The sequence below is a fragment of the Cibotium barometz genome, chromosome 31 (genome assembly GCF_041138505.1).
Source record: "Cibotium barometz isolate CiBa-2024 chromosome 31, ASM4113850v1, whole genome shotgun sequence".
In the NCBI taxonomy this organism is placed as follows: domain Eukaryota; kingdom Viridiplantae; phylum Streptophyta; class Polypodiopsida; order Cyatheales; family Cibotiaceae; genus Cibotium; species Cibotium barometz.
In genome coordinates, this window is record NC_141076.1 from 19,247,349 (window position 1) to 19,268,837 (window position 21,489).

The 21,489-nt window shown below is 39.7% G+C and overlaps 1 protein-coding gene across 1 annotated transcript; it reads right to left on the reverse strand.

The window, feature by feature from the left end:
• Positions 1-716: 716 nt before the first annotated feature.
• Positions 717-4,766, reverse strand: LOC147620580 (pentatricopeptide repeat-containing protein At1g03540-like). Its single transcript, XM_086824819.1, has 2 exons — positions 4,713-4,766; positions 717-4,576 (listed from the first exon to the last, which is right to left on the reverse strand). Exon 2 carries the CDS (start codon positions 4,229-4,231, stop codon positions 1,805-1,807), a length of 2,427 nt encoding a protein of 808 aa, XP_086680945.1. The 5' UTR covers positions 4,232-4,576; positions 4,713-4,766; the 3' UTR covers positions 717-1,804.
• Positions 4,767-21,489: the final 16,723 nt, after the last annotated feature.

A 21,489-nucleotide genomic window follows, 5' to 3' on the forward strand; every position in this document is an offset into this window, starting at 1 on the left:
TTCCATCTTATTCATCTGTATCCATCCAGTCATTCACATGCACAACTATTCACATCCATCCATTCATTCACATTCACACCTATCACTTCACATCCATCCATTCATTCACATTCACACCTATCACTTCACATCTCATTACATTCACATCCACATCCCTTTACATCACACCCACATCCCTTTACATCCACATCACATCCACATCTATTTACATCACATCTCATCCTATCACATCCACATCTACATCCATTTACATCACATCACATCCTATCACATCCACATCCACATCCATTCACATTACATCACATCCTTTCACATAACCTTGCATCTCATTCTCATCTTATCATTCACATCCACATTCATTTACATCACATTCTTTCACATACACATCCACATCCATTTACTTTACATCTCATCCTTTCACATAACCTCACATCTCATTCTCATCTCATTATTCATATCCACATTCATTTACATCACATTCTTTCACATACACATCCACATCTAAGCGGCGGGCGGGCGGGTGGGCGGCCGGAGGGAGAGGGAGAGAGAGAGAGAGAGAGAGAGAGAGAGAGAGAGAGAGCAACAGCAGCAGCTGAGGATTGAGGTTACTTATGACTGCTTATGCTTTAATAAGCCAATGTAAAAAGAAAGTCACGCTACTTACAAGTTGACGGCTACTTTGAAGGTGACTCACTAGACAATTCTGTGCCTTCATAAACATACTGAACATGAATATAGAGCTTTTTTGAAAAATATTGTCTGCCGCTGCTGCTTTATGGGTTCCCTTTTGAGAGAACTAAATAGCAACCCACAAAAAGAGGCTCACCTGAATGGGTTCCCATTCCCCATTGATGTTTCAAGAGTTGAAAACAGCAAGGATCTCAATCTAATATTAGCCCTGGAGGGCGGATAATGGATAGTCAAATCCTCCAGTGGATGTTAATTGTGATATGGAGGGGACGCATCTCTTTTCTGGAGCTGCAAGGACTATTGTATGGTTGGTATGAGACCCTTCTCCATAAGAGCCTTTCCCAGGCAAACCACTCCCAGTCCCACAATGTAGAGGTGGAACACTATTTTGAAAGGTGGCCCACCTGGTGGCAACCATAACATTTGGTTACCCCATGAACTAGAAAAAATTGGTGGGTGCCATTGAGGTGGCAACTCTATACTGGGAGAAATCAATTGGCATGGCTGCACACACCACCACCAACACGACATTCCTATGCAACTTGACTGCCTATCCGAGGTGTCAGAGAATATCGTGGGAAGGATATCATGGTACTCTTTGAGGAGTCTCGGGATACAGACTTGTAACTGGACCGTCTTCCAAGAGCTCCAAGTTTCTGTCGCCAAGGAGAATGATAGATGCAAGGGGATTGAACTATGCTGTAAAACACTGCAGTCTCCAAAACCCTGAAGTAGCTTGACCAAGAACCTGGTTGGATGTCAATGATGCAACCCTGCTCGATGAGGCCTCCCTGTTGTTGACTTAATCATGGCCACAGGCTGGTCTACTTCCCCAAACATGGTCCACCATAGTGATGGACTCTCCCACTGAAAGATTGCACATGCAGTCTCGCCAAGGAAGTTGGAGCTGCTGTTACAGTGGCATTGAGGGAATACTATAGAGAAGTCACGCAAGAAGAGAAGCCCAGCTTCTGTGCGTCACATGGAGATAGGAGCCTTTGTGTGACTTCCATAGGTACAAGTGCTGCAAAGCACCTGCATGGATCCAGGACTGGTGTAGCCTTACTGCAGGATATCCTTGTGTTACCATACCTGCCTGTCTCCACATACTTCATCACAGCCGCATCTCTGGCACATACCCTTCATCCTTCATACGTGAACTCAAGCTTTCTAGCATTTTTATGATTTCTTTCCTTGGGTTGTCACCCACCACAAACTCGTGCACTGTTCTGTTCACCTCTATCAAAGCATTTGCAGGCGTTTTCTTTGCCCCAACGCGTTTCCTCAGCTTCTCTATTCTATCTGCATCATCACACCTCCCTGCATTTCTGTAAATGTCAACCATCATCACATATGCAGAAGCATCATTAGGGTTCATCTCCACAAGATGCTCAAAGCATCTCAGTCCCAGTTCCACTTCTCCATAGACTTTGCATGCACTAAGCAAGGCTTTCCACATTTCTTTGGATGGAGGACACTGCAGAGTGTCCAAAACTCTTGCTGCCTCATAAACACGTCCAGATCGTGCTAGAAGATCAACAATGCAAGAAAAGTGATATATTGTCCACCTTCGATTTTCAGGTTCTTCTCCCATCATCCGAAAATACTCCTGGCCTTTAAACACGAGGCTGGTATGGCTGCATGCAACCAGAAGTGATGTGAAAGCAATAGCGTCCGGCTTTACACCCTCTTCTTGCATGTCCTGAAAGCATCGCACAGCCATGTTACCCTCATGGTTGATGCCATATCCTTTTATCATTGCACTCCAAGATGTGATATTCCGCCCTGGTAGCTCATCAAACACTTCCCGTGCTTCTGACAGCAAGCCACATTCTCCATACATATCCACCAATACACTGCCAATATATGAATCCTTTTCCAAACCAGATTTGATGATCTCATTGTGTATTTCTCTGCCTTTTTCTGCCGCACCCATGCCGCAACATGCTTTCAAGCTGCAAGCAAACACGACAGCGTCTGGAGAAAGGCCCTCTAATTGCATCTGATGAAAGCATTTCAATGCTTCATCGCCTAGACCGTGTTGGGCATACCCTGTGATCAGTGCACTCCACGACACCGCATCCTGGGCTGGTAGCTTGTCAAACACTTGCTGTGCTTCTTCAAGCAAGCCACATTTGCCAAACATATCGACCAGTGTGTTCCCCACAAAGAGATCTCTCTCCAATCCCCTCTTTACTATGGCAGTATGTATGCATCGGCCCGTTTTTATAGCTCCTGTGCTGCCACAAGCTTTCAAGCTGCACATGAATGCAACATCATCTGGAGGTATACCCTCTGACTGCATCTTTTCAAAGCAATTCAAAGCTTGCTTGCCAAACCCGTGTTCAACATATCCAGCCATCAGTGCATTCCATGAAACAATATCACGAATAAGTAGCTTGTCAAACACTACTTGTGCTTCCACAAGGTAGTCACACTTGCAAAACATGTCTACAGATGTGTTGCCCAGGCAAGTGTCACTGTCAAACCCTTTTTTGACCACCTCAGTGTATATATGCCTGCCAGTTTCTATGGCTTTTATGCTGCCACAAGCTTTCAAGCTGGCAATATATGTCACAACATTCGGCAACACACCCTCCAATTGCATCCTTTCGAAACAATCCAGTGCTTCCCTGTAATGCCCATGTCCGGCATATGCTGCCATCATTGAGCTCCAGGAGACCACATCTCGAGCTAAGAGCTTGTCGAACACCTCTTGTGCTTCTCTAAGCGAGCCACATTTGCCAAACATGTCCACCAAGGCGTTTCCCACAAAGGCATCCTTTTCCAAGCCCTTAGTTGCGATCTCTGCGCGCAGCTGCTGACCCCTTTCAAGATCCTTCAGCTTAGTACAAGCTTTAAGTAAGGCCACGAATGTGTACGTGGTGGGTTGCACACAATCTGCTTGCATTCTCTGGTAGAGGTGGAAGACATGTTGTAGGTCCCCGCATTCAATATTCCCCAAGATAAGAGCATTCCAAGAGTACTGATTCTGATACCCTAACCTGTTAAAAACATGCTGAGCATCATGCACACACCCACAATCTGCTAGCATTGATACAAGATAGTTACCCAGCACTGTGTGACCTTCCAGGTCCTTTTCCTGCATGTAGGTATGCAAGCGCTTGGCATAGGCGGGGTTTTTCTTCTTTCTGCATTTCTGCAAGATGCAGACTAAGATATCCACAGTGGGTCGCTTGGAAGATTGTTCTAGAGAAGTGAGTTCTTCCTCTAAGCTCAGCATCTCCCGACCACCATCACTTCTCTCCCATGATTCCTGTGCTTGAGACGCATAGGTTCGTATTCTAAACCTATACCACTGCTCCTCGAGGGTGAAAGGGCCCTTGAAATGAGTTCTGGTAATAAAATTCCTGGAGCAATCTTTTTTCTTAAGCATCTCTTCAACCATCCTAGACTGTGGATGTCTCGGCATAGGCATGAGATGGGATAGATATATAGCTGCAATGCATGTTTTTTTCATGGGGGACCATCCATGTGGTGGGGCTCTACTCCATCGGAGTAGATCCCATCTGCAATGCATGTGTTTTCATGGGGCACTACCAACATCCATTGCATTGACTTGTAATCCCTTCAATTCACAAGCTGTTTGATGGCCCATTTTCCATGCACTGGCTGGGGTAGAGATAAAATAGCTGCAATGCATGTTTCCTTATGGGGGGTCATCCATGTGGTGGGGCACTACTGACATCATCCGCCACATGGGGTAGGGCCCTACCGACTCCATCAGGGTAGGGCCCATCTGCATCTGGTGCCCAAACAGGATCCTCAGCGCCGCCTAGTACGCCATGGGAGGTCCATTTGAAAGCGCAAATGGCTAGGACCCATCCACTGTTGTTTTCTTCAAACCCACAAGGATTTCCTCCTCCTGCGCAGTTCTCACCGAAAGGTTGAAATGTTGGCAAGTTTATGAATGCAGGGAGAGCATCAAACCTCAAGTAAAGCCTTCATGTTCAGCGTTTTACATACAAAACATTTGTAAATTCACAGATCAGAGGACCAACCTGTGCAATATAAATACAGCATCAGATCAACACGCTGATGCCTGCCAGAACATGTTAAATTCTGATTAAATATAAATATAATTGATTAGTAAAAAAAGAATTATTAATTTACTCTTGAATATTACGTTAATGTTTATAATAGAGGTTGATTGACAAATATATGAATATATATTCGTAAGGTAGGTTATATAAATAGATTAAATTTATTTCACTACAAATTATTGATTAACCTATGATTGTGTAAATTTCCTTTGGTTTTTAGTCATTTAAAAACTAATTATTAATAATAAGTCAACGAAAAAATACATCCCATTCTTTCTTTTCGGGGAACAATAATATATTAATATTTACAACTTTATCAAAGACCTTTACAAAAAGTTTTCTGCTTGCATATTCCCTCTAGTCCCAATTCCTATTAAGAAGATCACATACCATATCCACACACAAAAGAAGATCACACACCATACCATATTCCCTCTAGTTCCAATTCCTATTAAGAAGATCACATACCATATCCCACATCTCATCTTCCCACGCAAAAAGATGATCTTTCCCAAGAAAAATGAAAACCCAACTGAATACAGGCAGTCAACAACACTTCAGAGGTGAAGCCCTTGGGGGACTTCTCTTCAAAATACTCTCCTTTTGTCCAGGTCTTCACCACACTGGTCTTCTCCCTAGGGGGTTTTCAATCAGAGCCATAAATATCTCCACTGGTTGTTTTTCTTTTAGGTACCACCATTTAGATCTGGGCCCAAATTTGGGGTATTTAGTTCTCATCCCAAGAATACACCTGCCAACAATCAAGCAACATTAGGGTGTCCTAGTATGTAATAACATCTCATCATCAAGGGTCTGAATCACCTAATCCTTGCCTGTAATGCCTGAACTGCCTCAACATACCTATTATTATTCATCTAATTTACGTAGTCTAGCAAAAATGCACACATTTGAACATCATTTCTGTTACATCTACCCCTGCTTGGTTCCTTTATTGAATATCAACATATTCCTAGAGACCCAAATCTCCCGCAAGCAACAATATCTTATAGTACATAATATTAGATCAATCTCGTCTATCTCCTCGGCTAATCTTGTTGAAATTTGAGCAAAATGATGAGCTATGGTGGATCATACACTAGAATCAACATCATTAACAAAGTGATTAGCAAATGATTAAGACGTAATTAGTGAATAATTAGCAAATAGATTAATGTAGGCATGGATACTCAAAAACCAGCAAATTCTCATTAGGGCTATGCCTCAATTTATAGAGTTTACATCAAGCATCAAATCCCATTGATTTCTCCATGATTCACTCCCAGAATATCTCCACCTTTTGCCTGATTCTCTCCACCTCTTCTCTTTTCCCTGAATATCTCCCAGAATATCTCCACACTCCTAAATTCCCTCATGCTACCCATTATTCTCTCCCAGTAGATTCTTCTAACCTTTTCATAGGTTCTTTCACAATTACATCTCCTCTTTTACAGCCTCTATCCAAGAGCTTGTTCCCACACACACCCTATTCACTTGTATATTTCAACACCTCCCCTCAAGTGAATAATCCTAGCACACCTGGACCCTGTATCAAGTTTCCCTCTTACTTGATAGCCCGTGACCAGTGCCTCAAGTCCCTAAACTCCATAGTCCTTGACACTCTCGCTCTCTATGTGTCCAAGGCTACTATAAGTGCCCGCGACCTTGACTAAAGTGCTCACACATACATCTACCACTTGGCCTACATCATCGGTGGCTCAGAGGTGGTTTTACTTTATTGGGGTAGGTTACATTGGGTTGTGGGGTCTCTCTCTCTCTCTCCCTCAGAAAAGATGATCCGACTCCACTTCCCTTGGAGCCTCCATGAAGTTTGCCGATGTCGTTCCTTCTTCACTAGGTTTGCTGTAGCAGTCTCTCGCCATGTGTCCTGGCTTTCCACATTTGTGGCAAGTGAAGGTCCTCCCTCCTACTCTGCCTCTTCCTCGTCCTCGTCCTCGAGAGAATCCTCCTCGGGTGAAGAATGCTTTTTCCTCTCCTGCTGTTGAGTCGAGCCCTTTCTTCTCTTTGCCTCTGCTCTCTGGCTCTAGTAGAGCTGCTTCTATCTCGTGTATCTTCAGTTCAGGTACATTCTTTAGTGTTGCTACAATGTTTTCATAATCTCCTTTGTCCACACTCTTCAAAAGTACAGCTAATGCTTCATCATCTTCTACCTTTTTGCCAATAGCTGCCAGCTGTTGCTTAATGCTTTTATATTTGTTCAAGTGTGTGATTAAAGGTTTACTTTCCTTCATGTCCAATTTGTAGAATTGCATTAACAGATTTATCTTGGAATTTTTTGCTTGTGTACCAAATAATTTATTGAGTTCATCCCATGCATCTTTTGCCCACTGTATCCCTGTGATATGATGAATGATTTCATCATTTAAACTGAGTGCAATAAGTCCCAATGCTTTTTCATTCCTACTCTTCCACTCATTTTCTCCTCTCTCTGGGCATTCATCTCTCCCTTCAACTAATCCCCACAGATTTTTCCTCATCAGCAAATACATGGTTTTTGTCTGCCATGTATAAAACTGTTCCCCATTAAATTTGGCTATTTCCTGTGCTGAACTCATGGTGATGTGAAGGGGGTCTTACCTCTTGATCCAAATTCAAGATTCAAGGGCAGTGTCTACCCTTTTACAACTCAATCTGGTGTTTAATAGATGATTACAATAATTTTATCAGCATAAAATCACCAGAAATTACATTAAATTAAGGGTAACTAATTTGTACAGGATGGAGTATCAAACCAACTCCGATTTGCAATCTGAAGCTTTAGGGATCTGTATTAGATACCTAATGGTTAATTTGAACCCTCAATTGCACCAAAATACAATGATTAGCACTGATTAATCACTGATTAGCAAATTAATGCTCTGGTTTGTGTGCAAAAAAAAGAGTATGCGGGGAGCCCAGATCTGGTGCCTTCCACTTCAAATGAGCTCAAATGCTTTCAAAGGCATCAATAGCAATGAGTCTAGTAGAGGATTAAGCCAAGAAACACAAGATTTGACCAAATAATGAAAGCTTAATCTCTGTTTTACCAAAGTCACCTGCAGATTTGATGAAGAGCTTGGATCTCACTGTAGACTTGATGAAATTGAGTTCTGTCTTCACCAGCTTGTAGAGCATGCTTGAAAATCCCCGGGGCTAAGAGGAATTGAAGCAATGTGATTGGATGAAGTAGCAATGTCAAAAATAGCTCAGAAAAATGGCGCCCTTCAATCTGCGAAAATCTGCAGTTCTGCGCTGAATTGGCCCACAAGATTCAAGGTGTGTGTAGCCCTATGAGTCTACTATAAGTACCTAAAAGGGCTTAGCCTAATGTTATGTGTGCAAGGAGAATGGAGTCCTCCACTGACTGGGGGTGAAGGGGAGAAGTGAAAACTCACTAAAAATTTGATTTTTTGCTAATTATCTACTACTAATCTTAATTAATTAACTAATGGGCTCATAAATCTCATTGATTCTAGGCATGGCTCTGATACCATGTTGAAATTTGAGCAAAATGATGAGCTATGGTGGATCATACACTAGAATCAACATTATTAACAAAGTGATTAGTAAATGATTAAGATGTAATTAGTGAATAATTAGCAAATAGATTAATGTAGGCATGGATACTCAAAAACCAGCAAATTCTCATTAGGGCTATGCCTCAATTTATAGAGTTTACATCAAGCATCAAATCCCATTGATTTCTCCATGATTCACTCCCAGAATATCTCCACCTTTTGCCTGATTCTCTCCACCTCTTCTCTTTTCCCTGAATATCTCCCAGAATATCTCCACACTCCTAAATTCCCTCATGCTACCCATTATTCTCTCCCAGTAGATTCTTCTAACCTTTTCACAGGTTCTTTCACAATTACATCTCCTCTTTTACAGCCTCTATCCAAGAGCTTGTTCCCACACACACCCTATTCACTTGTATATTTCAACAATCTCCCCAAAAGCCAGTCCCCCCAATATCCCCTCACCCCCAAGTTGCCTTCTACCCATTTATCTATTTTCACCCAAAACCCCCTTATTGTTGCAGGGCAGTCCCAAAAAGTATGTTTCCTCTCTTCAATTGCTAATTTGCATTTGGGGCATGTCCTAGCAATGAAGTTCCTTTGAAGAAGTTTAAAACCAAGAGGTAGAGCCAGCAAACATACTCTCCAAAGAAAGGTTTGAGCTTTCCCTGGGATCAAAGATTCGCAAATCAAATTCCACCTCTTCCTCCAAGTGTTCAAGCACTAGCTGACTCTCCAAACTTTGTTACAATATTTTACATTAATTTCACATTTACTTATCTCCTCAAATAGTGTCTTAGTAGTGATCCTATCCAGCTTGACCCCATTGATTCTATCCAGCTTGACCCCATTGAACCAAGTCCAATCCTAAAACCAAGAGGCTTCATTAAAAGCTATGGAAGACCAACTTTTCTCAACCTCATCCAACACAGAACTCAAAATCTGAACCTCATTCAATTGTAATCTGAAGTCCCTCTCCACCTATTGTAATTCTTTCCAACCAGCTTGTGACAAATCCCAAATGTCCCCTAATTTCCTTAAACCTTTGTTATTCAATATTCTAGAGATCCTTGCATCAAAAGGGGGGCTAGAGGGGGTTTAAACTTATGAGTCCACCAGAAGTTCAAGCTTAATGAGGAATTCCCAAAGGCTCTAGTACATGCATTCCAACAAATCGGGCCCATTGCCTCTTTCCAATTTGAACATAGGAATTTACAAAAGAGAGAATTCATCATTTTCAAGGGGGCAAATGATAATAGTTTCTCCTTCCAATCTCCTTCCAATCTAGTCCAGACCATTCGCCTCTAAGTTGCACTTCTGCGGCTTCTATCTCTTCTCTTTGCATCTTGGTCCAGATTCTTTCTTGTTGAAGGAATTTGGGAAGGCTAACTATCACTCTGACCTTAGCATGAGTAGCCAAGTGCAATATCCCTAGACCTCCCAAGTTTTTAGGTAGGGCAACCTTCTCCCAAGCCAACTAAGTTGGAGTCTTTTTTCCATTATTACCATTCCTTAACAGAAAGTCTCTAATAGGAGCAATAATTCTTTTCCAATGATATTTCTCTTTAAACTCTATTACAGGGCAGATAAACATAATATAGACATTAAGGACTGTATTTACAATACCTATCATATCATGAAATGGCACTCTGACCCCTTCCCCATTTCCTAAGCTTGGCACATAATCTTTCAATAGCCCAATTTGTCAGGTCCTTATTGCTCACTCCCACCCCCAAAATGAACCCTCAAGATTTGGAGACATCACCAACTGCTTTCACTATACATTTTGATGGAGCCTTTAGCCCTTCCAGGCAATGTGGGGCTGGGGGGATAGTTTTATTTGATCCAGAAGGAAAAGAGGTATGGGCCAAGGGTAGGGAATTTCCAAAGGCTATATCAAATAATGTGGCTGAGTACAATGCATTAATTTGGGGATTAGAAGATTGCATAAAAGATGGAATTAAAGAGGTAGAGGTTAAAGGGGATTCACAATTGGTCATCTGACAAATGAAAGGAGAATATAAGGCAAGGACTCCTAATCTCCAAGAATTGTATAAAATGGCAATGGAGTTAAAATAAGCTTTTGAGTTTTGTAAATTTGTGCATGTTAACAGGAAGGTAATCAAAAGGCTGATGAATTGGCTACTAAAACTTTGGCTTCTTTCAAAGTAGCTATTCTTGCATTAATGGATACAGGTTGGCCTGAGCTCCAAGATGTTCAACACTATTTAGATACATGATACTTCCCTCCTGGATTGAATCCTCATCTCAACAAATGCAAAGGCTTACAAGGAAAGCTCATTTTTCTCGCAAGGTAAGGATAAGATTCTTAGGAGGGTAGTGAGCTTGGAAGAATCTAAAAGGATTATGGAATTATGTCATGAATGTTCAGGTCACTTTGCCTCAGCCAGCACAACTGGGAGGATCCTTAACACAGGTTATTATTGGCCTCGACTCAAAGATGTCTATGAGTGGTGCAGAAGCTGTGAAGTATGCCAGGCATATGGGCATAAGCAATTGGTTCTCGGACCCTTAAACCCTATCCCAGCATATGGTCCATTTGAAAGGTGGGGATTAGATTTTGTGGGACCACTTCCTCGTTCCTCACATGGGAAGTATTACATATTGGTGGCCACCACAAATTATGCAACAAGGTGGGTAGAAGCAAAGGCCATGGTCAATAATAAAGCAGTGGCTGTGGCATCCTTTCTCAGAGAATACATATGTGCCCGATTTGGGTGCCCTTTAGTACGGATGGGGGGAGGTCTTTCAAGAATGACTTGATTGAAGCTTTGGTGCAGAAATTAAAAATAAAGCATGCTATGTCAACTCCCTATTATTCCCAATGTAATGGTTTAGTAGAAAAAACTAATGGACTGCTTTGTGGATCTTTGTCTAATAAGCTAGTGGATACTATGAAGAGAAAGTGGGATGTGCATTTGCCATAGGTCCTATGGGCCTATAGGACCACTCACAAACTCTCTCTTGGTTTCACACCTTTTCAGTTAGTTTATGGAATGGAGGCTATTTTACCAATAGAATTGGAAATCACAAGCCTTCGCACATCTTTAGCACGCTTGAATAATGAAGAAGAAACACATGCCCAACGACTAGTACAACTGGAGACCTTGGATGAGAGGCGACTTCAGGTACTTCAAAATTTGGAGGCTACACAACAACAGCGCAAGGCAAGGCATGACACTCTCACGAAGAAAAAGAAGAAGCCAGAACTCAAGCAAGGAAGCTTAGTCTCATGAGGTATGATGGCCGTTTGGAGAAACGGCTAGATAAGAAGCTTCTTCGAAGCTGGGAATACCCCTTCAGGGGATAAAGCAAAAGTTCAAAAATAACACCTATCTTCTAGCGGATGTAAGTGGCCAGGAGGTTCCTGGACATGCCAATGAGTACCGACTAAAGATATTTTACCCTCGAGCACCATGGCCAACAGACCCCAAGACAAGCATGGAGGATCTGCTAGGGAGAGAAAGATGTGACATGAAAAATTGATATCTTTCATTTTCAATTTTGTACATATTTTGATGGTTTCTCACAATGGTAATAAGGTGGAAGCTTGTCCAAGAAGATTGCGATGCCCACAATGGAATAACGGCGTGGTGATGCGGCGGCTTGGCGACTACCCTGATAACAACATTCTATCTTCAAATATAATGGTTTTACTCGATTTAGGGTGCACACATTGTAAATGCCACAAGTATGCTTGATAAATACTTTGGTATGGTAGACAGGCTAGTGATGTGGAAAATAAAAGTGGGCCTTCATGCTCACATAGATTTTAATTGTATTATTAATATAGTATTCACCACCATAAGGCTACAAGTTGGGGAGGAGTGTGGAAGGCATGTGGAGGAGTGTGTATAGGTGCATAATTCAGAAAGATTCTTCTAGAATGCCTTCATGGAAGAGGAGAATTCTGCCATGTGTAAGTGGGATCTCCACCTACATGTCACTTAGACTTGGCTATTATCTCATCACACTTTCAAAGTCAAAAAGTCTTCAATTTAATAATCAATAGAAGACTTAGCCTAAGAGGACAATTGATGGTGACATCTACCCCCCTTATGTCACTCAAGGGTTGAAGATTTTTATGTTGTAATTTGTAACAATGAAAGAGAGGGTGATTCTCCCCCTACCCCCCTGAAGGGTTGAAGATTTTTATGTTGTAATTTGTAACAATGGAAGAGAGGGTGATTCTCCACCTATAAAAGGAGTCCTCCTCTCCCTTTCAAATTAATGAATGAAGCCTCCTCAATTAAGCGTTTTGTGTCATTGCCATTCTCTTATCTTCAAACTCTTATTCAAACACTCTTTTTACATGTGAATGTCTCGTTTAGCATAAGCTCCTCATGCTTAACCCAATTTTGGACCTCTTTGATGATTCATGATAAGTGGGATAAGGAGTTATTATCTTGGTGGGCTTGTGACTTCTCAAGGTAGCCTTTGCCTTATTGCCGTCCTCCTTTGGAGGTACCAATGGTTTTAGCGATAATGAGCATGTGGAAAGACTTTGGAGACCATAGGTAAATCTTTACGACTGTCCCCTCTGAGCAATGTCAACCCTTACCCTCTAGCTTGAATCATGAAGGAGATGAAAGGCAAGAGGCTATGTGAAAAGTGAGGTTTCATGCAAAGAGAGGGAAGTGCAGTTTTGTAGTCTAATATCCAAATTTCAACCGGTAATTACTCATCACTCGGGTATTGGTTTCTAAAATTGATCATATGGCTAGGAAGCTCTTTATATGCTATTTCCACTCATGTAACCAATTTCTTAATCCTTTACTTCATTGATGATCAGAAATTCTCTGAAAGTTGCTAACTTTTAGGCGAATTTTGGCAGTTTTATAGTCTTGTAGTAAAATGCTCATAACTTTTTGCTTGGTTGCCCGTTTTCGAAAGTTTTTATATAGGCGCGAAGCTCTCTTCAAGCTCTACATACCTATGTAATCTTCTTTTGTACAGTTTATATGGATTTAAAACTACAATTCTCTGTGTAATCTATGTTTTTATAGACTTTTGGCTATTATTTCTTCTTAATAATGATTAATTCCTCTTAATCTCTTATCAAAAAGAAAATCCCATGTATCTTATCCTCTTGTAAGTGATTACTATATTCTTTTACTTTAAGATGTTTGGTCCAAATCACCCAATTCGAATGGATGAACCTTACCAACATTCCCCGTATATTTTCGTTCACATAATCCCGAGTCGAAAGATTTTCTTCCAACAAAGAATTGCCCTCTTGTTTGGAGCTACAAGACTGGAAGAAATTCTTGCTTCTCCTGAGCCTTTCATCTTTCCTTCCATGAATTATGATCTCACCTTTGATGTGTTTATCTTTATCTTATCCTAGGGAGAGAAAGGGAGGTGAGGAGGCTGTGAGGTTTCATACAAGGGTGTTTTGATTCTAAGAAGTGACCGAAGTCAAAACCCCAACTTTGTGTCACATCTTTTGGTGGAATTGACGGGCAGGTTTTACTTAGAATTATTCTATTTTAACCTCAAGGGTCTCGCATGATTTAAGAAAAGTTATTTTGGAATAAGTAAATTTTCCTTGTTGCTACTCATCTTCAAGTGCAAGATGTTCAACATTTCGGAGTTCTAGGATCGGAAAGAGAAGACCCAGGGAGCTATCTCCGCCGAGAGTTTAATCGAGCATGTCGCCTGTGATGACGGGTTATGGTCTATGAAGGAGAGGGCAGAAATACTTCTAGATTTCTTGGAGGGTGTGGCCTTAACCAAGAAGCAAGAAATGTCAAGAATTTATGAAGTACCAGTAAAAGATTGTAATTGTGTGATGACATTCATACAAATTGATATTTACAATAAAAATTCATAAATTGGTAATTGGGTCTTCAGATGGAAGTACCGCAATCTTATGGAATCCCTGACTTGCTTGAGGCCTAGGATATGATGGTATTTACCTTATAATTCCAAGGACTGTGACTACCCGTATATACCGTGTGTATAACTGCAGCTCTTTACTGACAATATATACGAGTAAATCTAAGACCTTGAAATTATAAGCAAAAATGCTATCTAGATGATGAATTTGAATGCTGGTTGATATGATTTTAAAATTCTGGTTGTTGAGAATTGATGAGTTGATTTGGATTACGATTGAAATGATGATGAGACCTGAATTCTAGTCGAAGAACATAAGTTGAACAAAACCACAATGAGGATGAATGGGACGAATCCCAGTAATGATGTTAATAACTGGAATGGCGATAATGACTTCAACAAATCACTATGAGATGAGGAATGAGGAGGCCCGCTACATGTGGGTCCTCTAGATGCATCTATGTGGCAATATGCTATTTCATCGCGGATTCTTCACACGATATGTCCCACACAGAAGCGGAGGGAGTCTCCATACATAGCTCTCCGAGGATATCACTAACTTCTTGGGACTAGGCGAGGTCCTCTTACTTGGGGACTTCAATGCTAGGACCAAGAGTGAGCTGATACAAAGATATAATTTTGAGGACCCTATCAGGTTGTAGCAGCTGATAGACTAGGATGGCACTGGTCTACAACGGATCTCACAGGGCCATGGAGCCATCACTTTTTATGGGAGATGCCTCCTAGAGCTTGGCTCACGCCACAACCTTGCTATCTATAATGGGATATCATAGTGACTTGCAACAGTACAATTGATTATCTTATGGGATCACTAGAACTAGTCTCGTTGATATCTGACTCTACCATCCCACCATGCTCGCGACCACAGCTACCTCGCCTTCACCCTCATCTACACACCACCTACCCCAACACAGGCATCGCCCATGTCACACTACACCCAGATCCATTTCACCCATGATTTTGATCTTATCTATGCAAATGATCTCTATTGTCGTCTCTTGGATGTAGACCCATCTTCACCCCTCACCACCCTCACCTCACACCTCACAAAAATCATTCACACATCCACCATTGATAATTTTCCACATATTAGTCGATTCACCCCACCGAAACCCGCATTGGTACCATGCCTTTAGAATTGTTGATATATGACGATGAATGCCTTATCACACGTGCACATCTTTTGCGTGAGTTAGCTTCCGGCCAAATCCAGAAGCGTGAAGCTGAATGGACTAATTGCCGCTAGTAGCTTGTTGTTGCAAGAAATGATCACATTTTTGTAAATAGCAGGAGGACTTATACCAACTCTTCTTAAGTAGGAATTCTGATGAGGCTTGGCATAGGATCCGAGAATGCCGCTTACCCACCCCCATCATAGACCCATACATCTGGCACTCATATGCACATGCATCATACCACATACCCCACTAAACCCTCCTCCCACATTCACCTTAGGCATGTCCCACCATATCCACCTTCTTCATAGGAGACGTGTTGGTGAAGGCTATATGCAAGCTTTAGAATGGATGATCACAGGATCACGAGGGGCTTATGAGTGAGCATCTCTAGCACCGCTCCTAGCCCATATGTTTAATAAGGCCCTCTCAGAGGGCTTTCCCCCCACCTGGTCATCACACATTATTATGCCTATACATAAGGTGGGAGACCCCATGGATCCTAATAACTATAGAACCATCATGATCGGCCATACCTTGGCAAAGCTCTATGGATCTATACTTGAGTTTGAGCTCAGCACATTGGCAAAGAGAGAGGGATACAGGGCACCAAGGCACGCAGGATTTAGGAGGATCTTCTCCACGCTGGATCATATATTCACACTTCAGTCTATCATTAAGCAAGTTACGACAGATGTCCACTGACTATACTATTGCTTTGTGGACTTCCACAAAGCTTTTGATACAATGTCTCATGCCCCACTCCTACAACGCTTTACAACATCTTGGGGTCCCATTTGACATGATCTTGGCTATTGTAAGATTCCTCCCCAGCCTCTCAAGATGTCTAGCATCTTCCCCTGTAATCAAATCCCTCTTCAGAAATATAAAAGATCTTGTTTCTACCAGTTTTGGCCTAGAGAAAGAAAATCTTCTAGAGAGTGGTAACTCAGTTTTTAAATATTTTTGGATAGAAAAATATCTCATCTTATTAAAATAAGTTCCCCTGAAACAGAAGTTTAAAAAGATTTTCACAAGGTGCATTAGAAATTAAGTATAATCTGTTCAAGAGGCATTATCCTGGGGGTGAAGATTTTTTTGAAATTTTAAATTAAGGTTCCTATGGACCAATAAAATTAATCCAAATGAAGGGAGGAGAATGTAGGGAGGAGATAAATGAAGAAATAAAAGAAAAATCTCCCAAAAATGAGTAAATACTCACATAAGATGAAGAGTTGACTAAGGACAAGGTTAATAGTTAAAAAAGAGAGATATTTAGGTGAAATGATGCATTTTTGACACCTTTGCATGGGGGAATTCCTCTCATGAAGGAGGCACCTATTTCACATGCTTGAATGAGTTTTAAACTCCCAAATAATGGGATATTTTTATCTCTCCTCTCTCCTATTTCAACTAGATCCAAAAAGTGAGCAAAACTGACCTAAAAATGGTCAAAAATTGACCAAACTGATCTGGAAAATTCTAGAATCAGTTGGCTTGGTTAGAAGCTCACTTTTTCCTATAAATAAAAGCCCTCCCCTTTATTACAACTCAATAGTGTTTTGCACTGTTACCTTGCCTCTCCCAAGTGCCAAAGACTGTGAATTTTACCCATAATTCACTAGTTTTTGATCCTCCCTCTTCCAAAAAGATTGGTGGCCACTCTTGTCTCAAACAAGAGTAGAATCCTCAAACCATCAAGCCAAAGGAAAGCTCCCAAAGTCATTAGTAAGTTGGTGATTCTTCTCTTTCCACTTATTTTATGGTTTTTATGGTTTTTTATGCTTTATGTCTTCTCTAAAATTGTAAATAATGTTATGCCTCATTGCAAAAGGCAATCCCCTCTCTTCTCTAGTAAAATCCAACCATTCTCTATCCTAGGTAAATGATTTATGATTAAAGTTAAGTTTTTAATGTTTGTCTAAATAAGTAGAAAAATGTTTACTTTAGAATAAATTCAATACTCTTGGTGCATTTTAATTAATTTTAGAGACTTAAATTTTTTAAAAATGGTCAGCCATACAAAGGAGGTTATGGCAAAGTTTTTAGAAATTAGTGAAATAAATTTCATCTTTTATTATTCTAAAAGAGTAATCCTTATGGTGGTCTCTATATTCTAAAGTATCATTTTCATGCATAGAAGATGCATTTTGATTATTTATATAAAGAAATTTAGTTTTTATTATAAAAGTGTTACTTTTATCATATTTGATATTTATGCATAGAAGTATGCATAAAAGATTATTTTTTTATTATAAAAGTGTTACTTTTATCATATTTGATATTTATGCATAGAATTATGCATAAAAGATTTTTTTAATTATAAAAGTGTTACTTTTATCATATTTGAGTTTTATGCATAAAAGAATATTATTTATTATAAAAGTGTTACTTTTATCATATTTGATATTTATGCATAGAAGTATGCATAAAAGATTATTTTTTTATTATAAAAGTGTTACTTTTATCATATTTGATATTTATGCATAGAAGTATGCATAAAAGATTATTTTTTTATTATAAAAGTGTTACTTTTATCATATTTGAAATTCATGCATAAAAGTATGCATAAAGATATTTTTTTATAAAAGTGTTACTTTTATCAGATTTGAAATTCATGCATAAAAGTATGCATAAAGATATTTTTTTATTATAAAAGTGTTACTTTTATCATATTTGATTTTCATGCATATAGAAGTATGCATAAAAGATTTTATTATTATTATAAAAGTGTTACTTTTATCATATTTGAAATTCATGCATAAAAGTATGCATAAAAGATTATTATTTTTAATATAAAAGTGTTACTTTTATCACATTTGAATTTCATGCATAGAAGTATGCATAAAAGATATTTTTTATATTAAAAGTGTGATTTTCATCATAAATGATTTTTATGCATAAATGGGTGCATAAAAGATATTTTTTATATTAAAAGTGTGATTTTCATCATAAATGATTTTTATGCATAAATGGGTGCATAAAAGAATTTTTATATTAAAAGTGTGACTTTCATCAAAATCGGATTTTATGCATAATTAGATGCATATAGAATCTTTATAATTAAATAAGGGTTCTCCTTAATCCCCTATTTAATTTTCGTAAAAATTGAAAAAAGGAATAAGTAGATAATCTGTGAGAGAAAATGCTACCGCTTCATATTCCACTAAGATGGTAATGATAAAACTATCGAAGTCAGGATCGAGATAAATGATTATTTTATTCCTCTTAAGAAATCCATGTTTTAGAAATCTGTAAGCAAATATTCGTCGAACGAAATTTAGAAAAAGAGAAATTGAAATAGTACCTTTCGAGAAAGATAGTTTAGGAAGAATCTTTCCAGACCCAAACTCTGATTCAGACTATTGACCAAGACCTAATTCCTTCGTCAATGATGTAATCAATTCAGGGAAAATGTACTCAAATCACCCACCGAATCTAAAACTAAGTTAAGACTTTTGATTTTGATCTGAGGATCAAGTTAACAGAATTTGAGGAATTCTGTTTGGAATTCAGACCTAGATCTAGAAGCATTGAGATACGGATTTAAGATTATTCATGGTTTTCAAACAAAAATCAAACTGAAAACTTGCATAGAAACTTTGTTTTCTTAAAAGACTGTCTTACGCCAGAATGCTGGAGGGAGCATTGGCATATATGTTTATCTAAGGGAAGTTTGGTTGCAACAGCTGGCGGGGAGTGTTCGAGGGACAGCTCACGCGGCAAAGCCTACCGAGGTCTTGACCAGCCTTGGTATGGTTAAAATGGTGCGCTTTCGGTATGATGGACGAGGGCCGACGAAGCGGTCCCTGAGTGAAGTGCTAGGACACCTAAGGAGGATCCTGGAGGGTTTTGACTAGGCGATGCACGGGCTCGCGGTGCCAAGGACACCCATACGTATGTCGAGGAAGATATTGTATGACAGACCAATGTTATTGTAATCTATCACACTGGATCTCGTTGTTGACTCGCTGGTCTCAACGGAGAGTCCAGAGTGATACTGTTTTGTGAGAAACAAAGACTCAATGCAAATTTTGAAGTATGACATGTGTAACCAGTAAATTGTTTTGTCAATGGATTGTTTTTAAAAGAGGAGTGTATGCATATCTGTTTCTAAAGCTAAAGTTAAGAAAGGCAATTCAATTATGGGTGGGTGAGTACTTGTTTGGTTCCACCGATTCCAGTGGTAGGGTGGTGGCTAACCCATGGGCCGGATGGGGTTAGGCTGGAATCATGGAGTTTTAATAATCAAACTGAAAAATCTTAGGATTAGGCTAGGCTTCGAGTAGATAGTTAATTCCCTGATAAAATTCTCAATTGAGTGGATCAACGGCTGTGCCTAATCTTGATTAGGAAAAAAGCGTTGAAATCACTCAGATTGATCAAATTATATCAGTGATAGTTTCTTTTTAATCTGATTTATTCAGGTGAAGGATAGTTTAGAATTGATCTCGTTAGAAAAATTGGTTAAGAAAAATCAAAAAGGTGGAACCGTCCCTGCTTTTCCAGGCATGGAAAATTTTCCCGGTTTCCATTTTCGGAGTGACCGCCAGCTTAGTCTCGTGCCCAGACATTCGTGGGCGAGGCCCCGAGTGAGAGACCCTGCCCCGTGTTGAAAATACAAGTGAATAGGGTGTGTGTGGGAACAAGCTCTTGGATAGAGGCTGTAAAAGAGGATGTGTAAATGTGAAAGAACCTGTGAAAAGGTGAGAAGAATCTACTGGGAAAGAATAAAGGGTAGCATGAGAGAATTTAGGAGTGTGGAGATATTCTGGGAGATATTCAGGGAAAAGAGAAGAGGTGGAGAGAATCAGGCAAAAGGTGGAGATATTCTGGGAGTGAATCATGGAGAAATCAATGGGATTTGATGCTTGATGTAAACTCTATAAATTGAGGCATAGCCCTAATGGTTTTTGAGTATCCATGCCTACATTAATCTATTTGCTAATTATCCACTAATTACATCTTAATCATTTCTTAATCACTTTGTTAATGATGTTGATTATAGTGTTTGATCCAGCATAGCTCATCATTATGCTCAAATTTCAACATGGTATCAGAGCCATGCCTAAAATCCATCAGATTTATGAGCCCATTAGTTAATTAATTAGGATTAGTAGAAAATTAACAAAAAATCAATTTTTAGTGAGTTTTCACTTCTCCCCTTCACCCCCAGCCAATGGAGGACTCCATTCTCCTTGCACACATAACATTAGGCTAAGCCCTTTTAGGTACTTATAGTAGACTCATAGGGCTACACACAACTCAAATCTTGTGGCCCAATTCAGCGCAGAACACCGACGGGAGCTCAATTATTGGTGGGCGCCGTTTTTCTGAAGGGAATTGAAGATTTCTTCAAGCTCAGTTCAAATGTTTCTAATTCCTCCTAGCCGAAGGTGTATTCAAGCACGTTCTACAAGCTGGTGAAGACAGAATTGAGCTTCATCAAGTCTACATTGAGATCCAAGCTCTTCATCAAATCTGCAGGTGACTTTGGTAAAACAGAGATTAAGCTTTCAATATTTGGTCAAATCTTGTGTTTCTTGGCTTAATCCTCTACTAGACTCATTGCTATTGATGCCTTTGAAAGCATTTGAGCTCATTTGAAGTGGAAGGCACCAGATCTGGACTCCTTGCATACTCTGTTTTTTGCACACAAAACAGAGCATTAATTTGCTAATCAGTGATTAATCAGTGCTAATCACTATATTTTGGTGCAATTGAGGGTTCAAATTAATCATTAGGTATCTGATATAGATCCCTATAACTTCAGATTTCAAATCGGAGTTGGTTTGATACTCTAACCATCCCGTACAAATTGGTTACCCTTAATTTAATGTAATTTCTGGTAAAATTGTGCTGATAAAATTATGAAAATCATCATTTTGCATTTAACCCTTGGTTAATGCCTGTAAATCTCACTCAAATTCAAGATTATTCACAACCAGAGTTGCATTTGGGAATGTGCATGAGAATGAATGCTATACGCATTATGTATTGGGCACATTGCATTAGTGTAAAAATGGGAACAGACACTGCCCTTGTCCAAAATAAGGTAAGAGGTAAGACCTCCCGCATAAATTTGGGTTTGAATTGCATAATGATACAAAATAAACATAAAAAGCCCAAAGGAACTGTCAGCAAAACATTGAAACATGTTGCTCA

Bases quoted from the DNA above. Each gene is read 5' to 3' on its own strand.
- LOC147620580 (XM_086824819.1), bottom strand. From the start codon at position 4,231: ATGCATTGCAGATGGGATCTACTCCGATGGAGTAGAGCCCCACCACAT.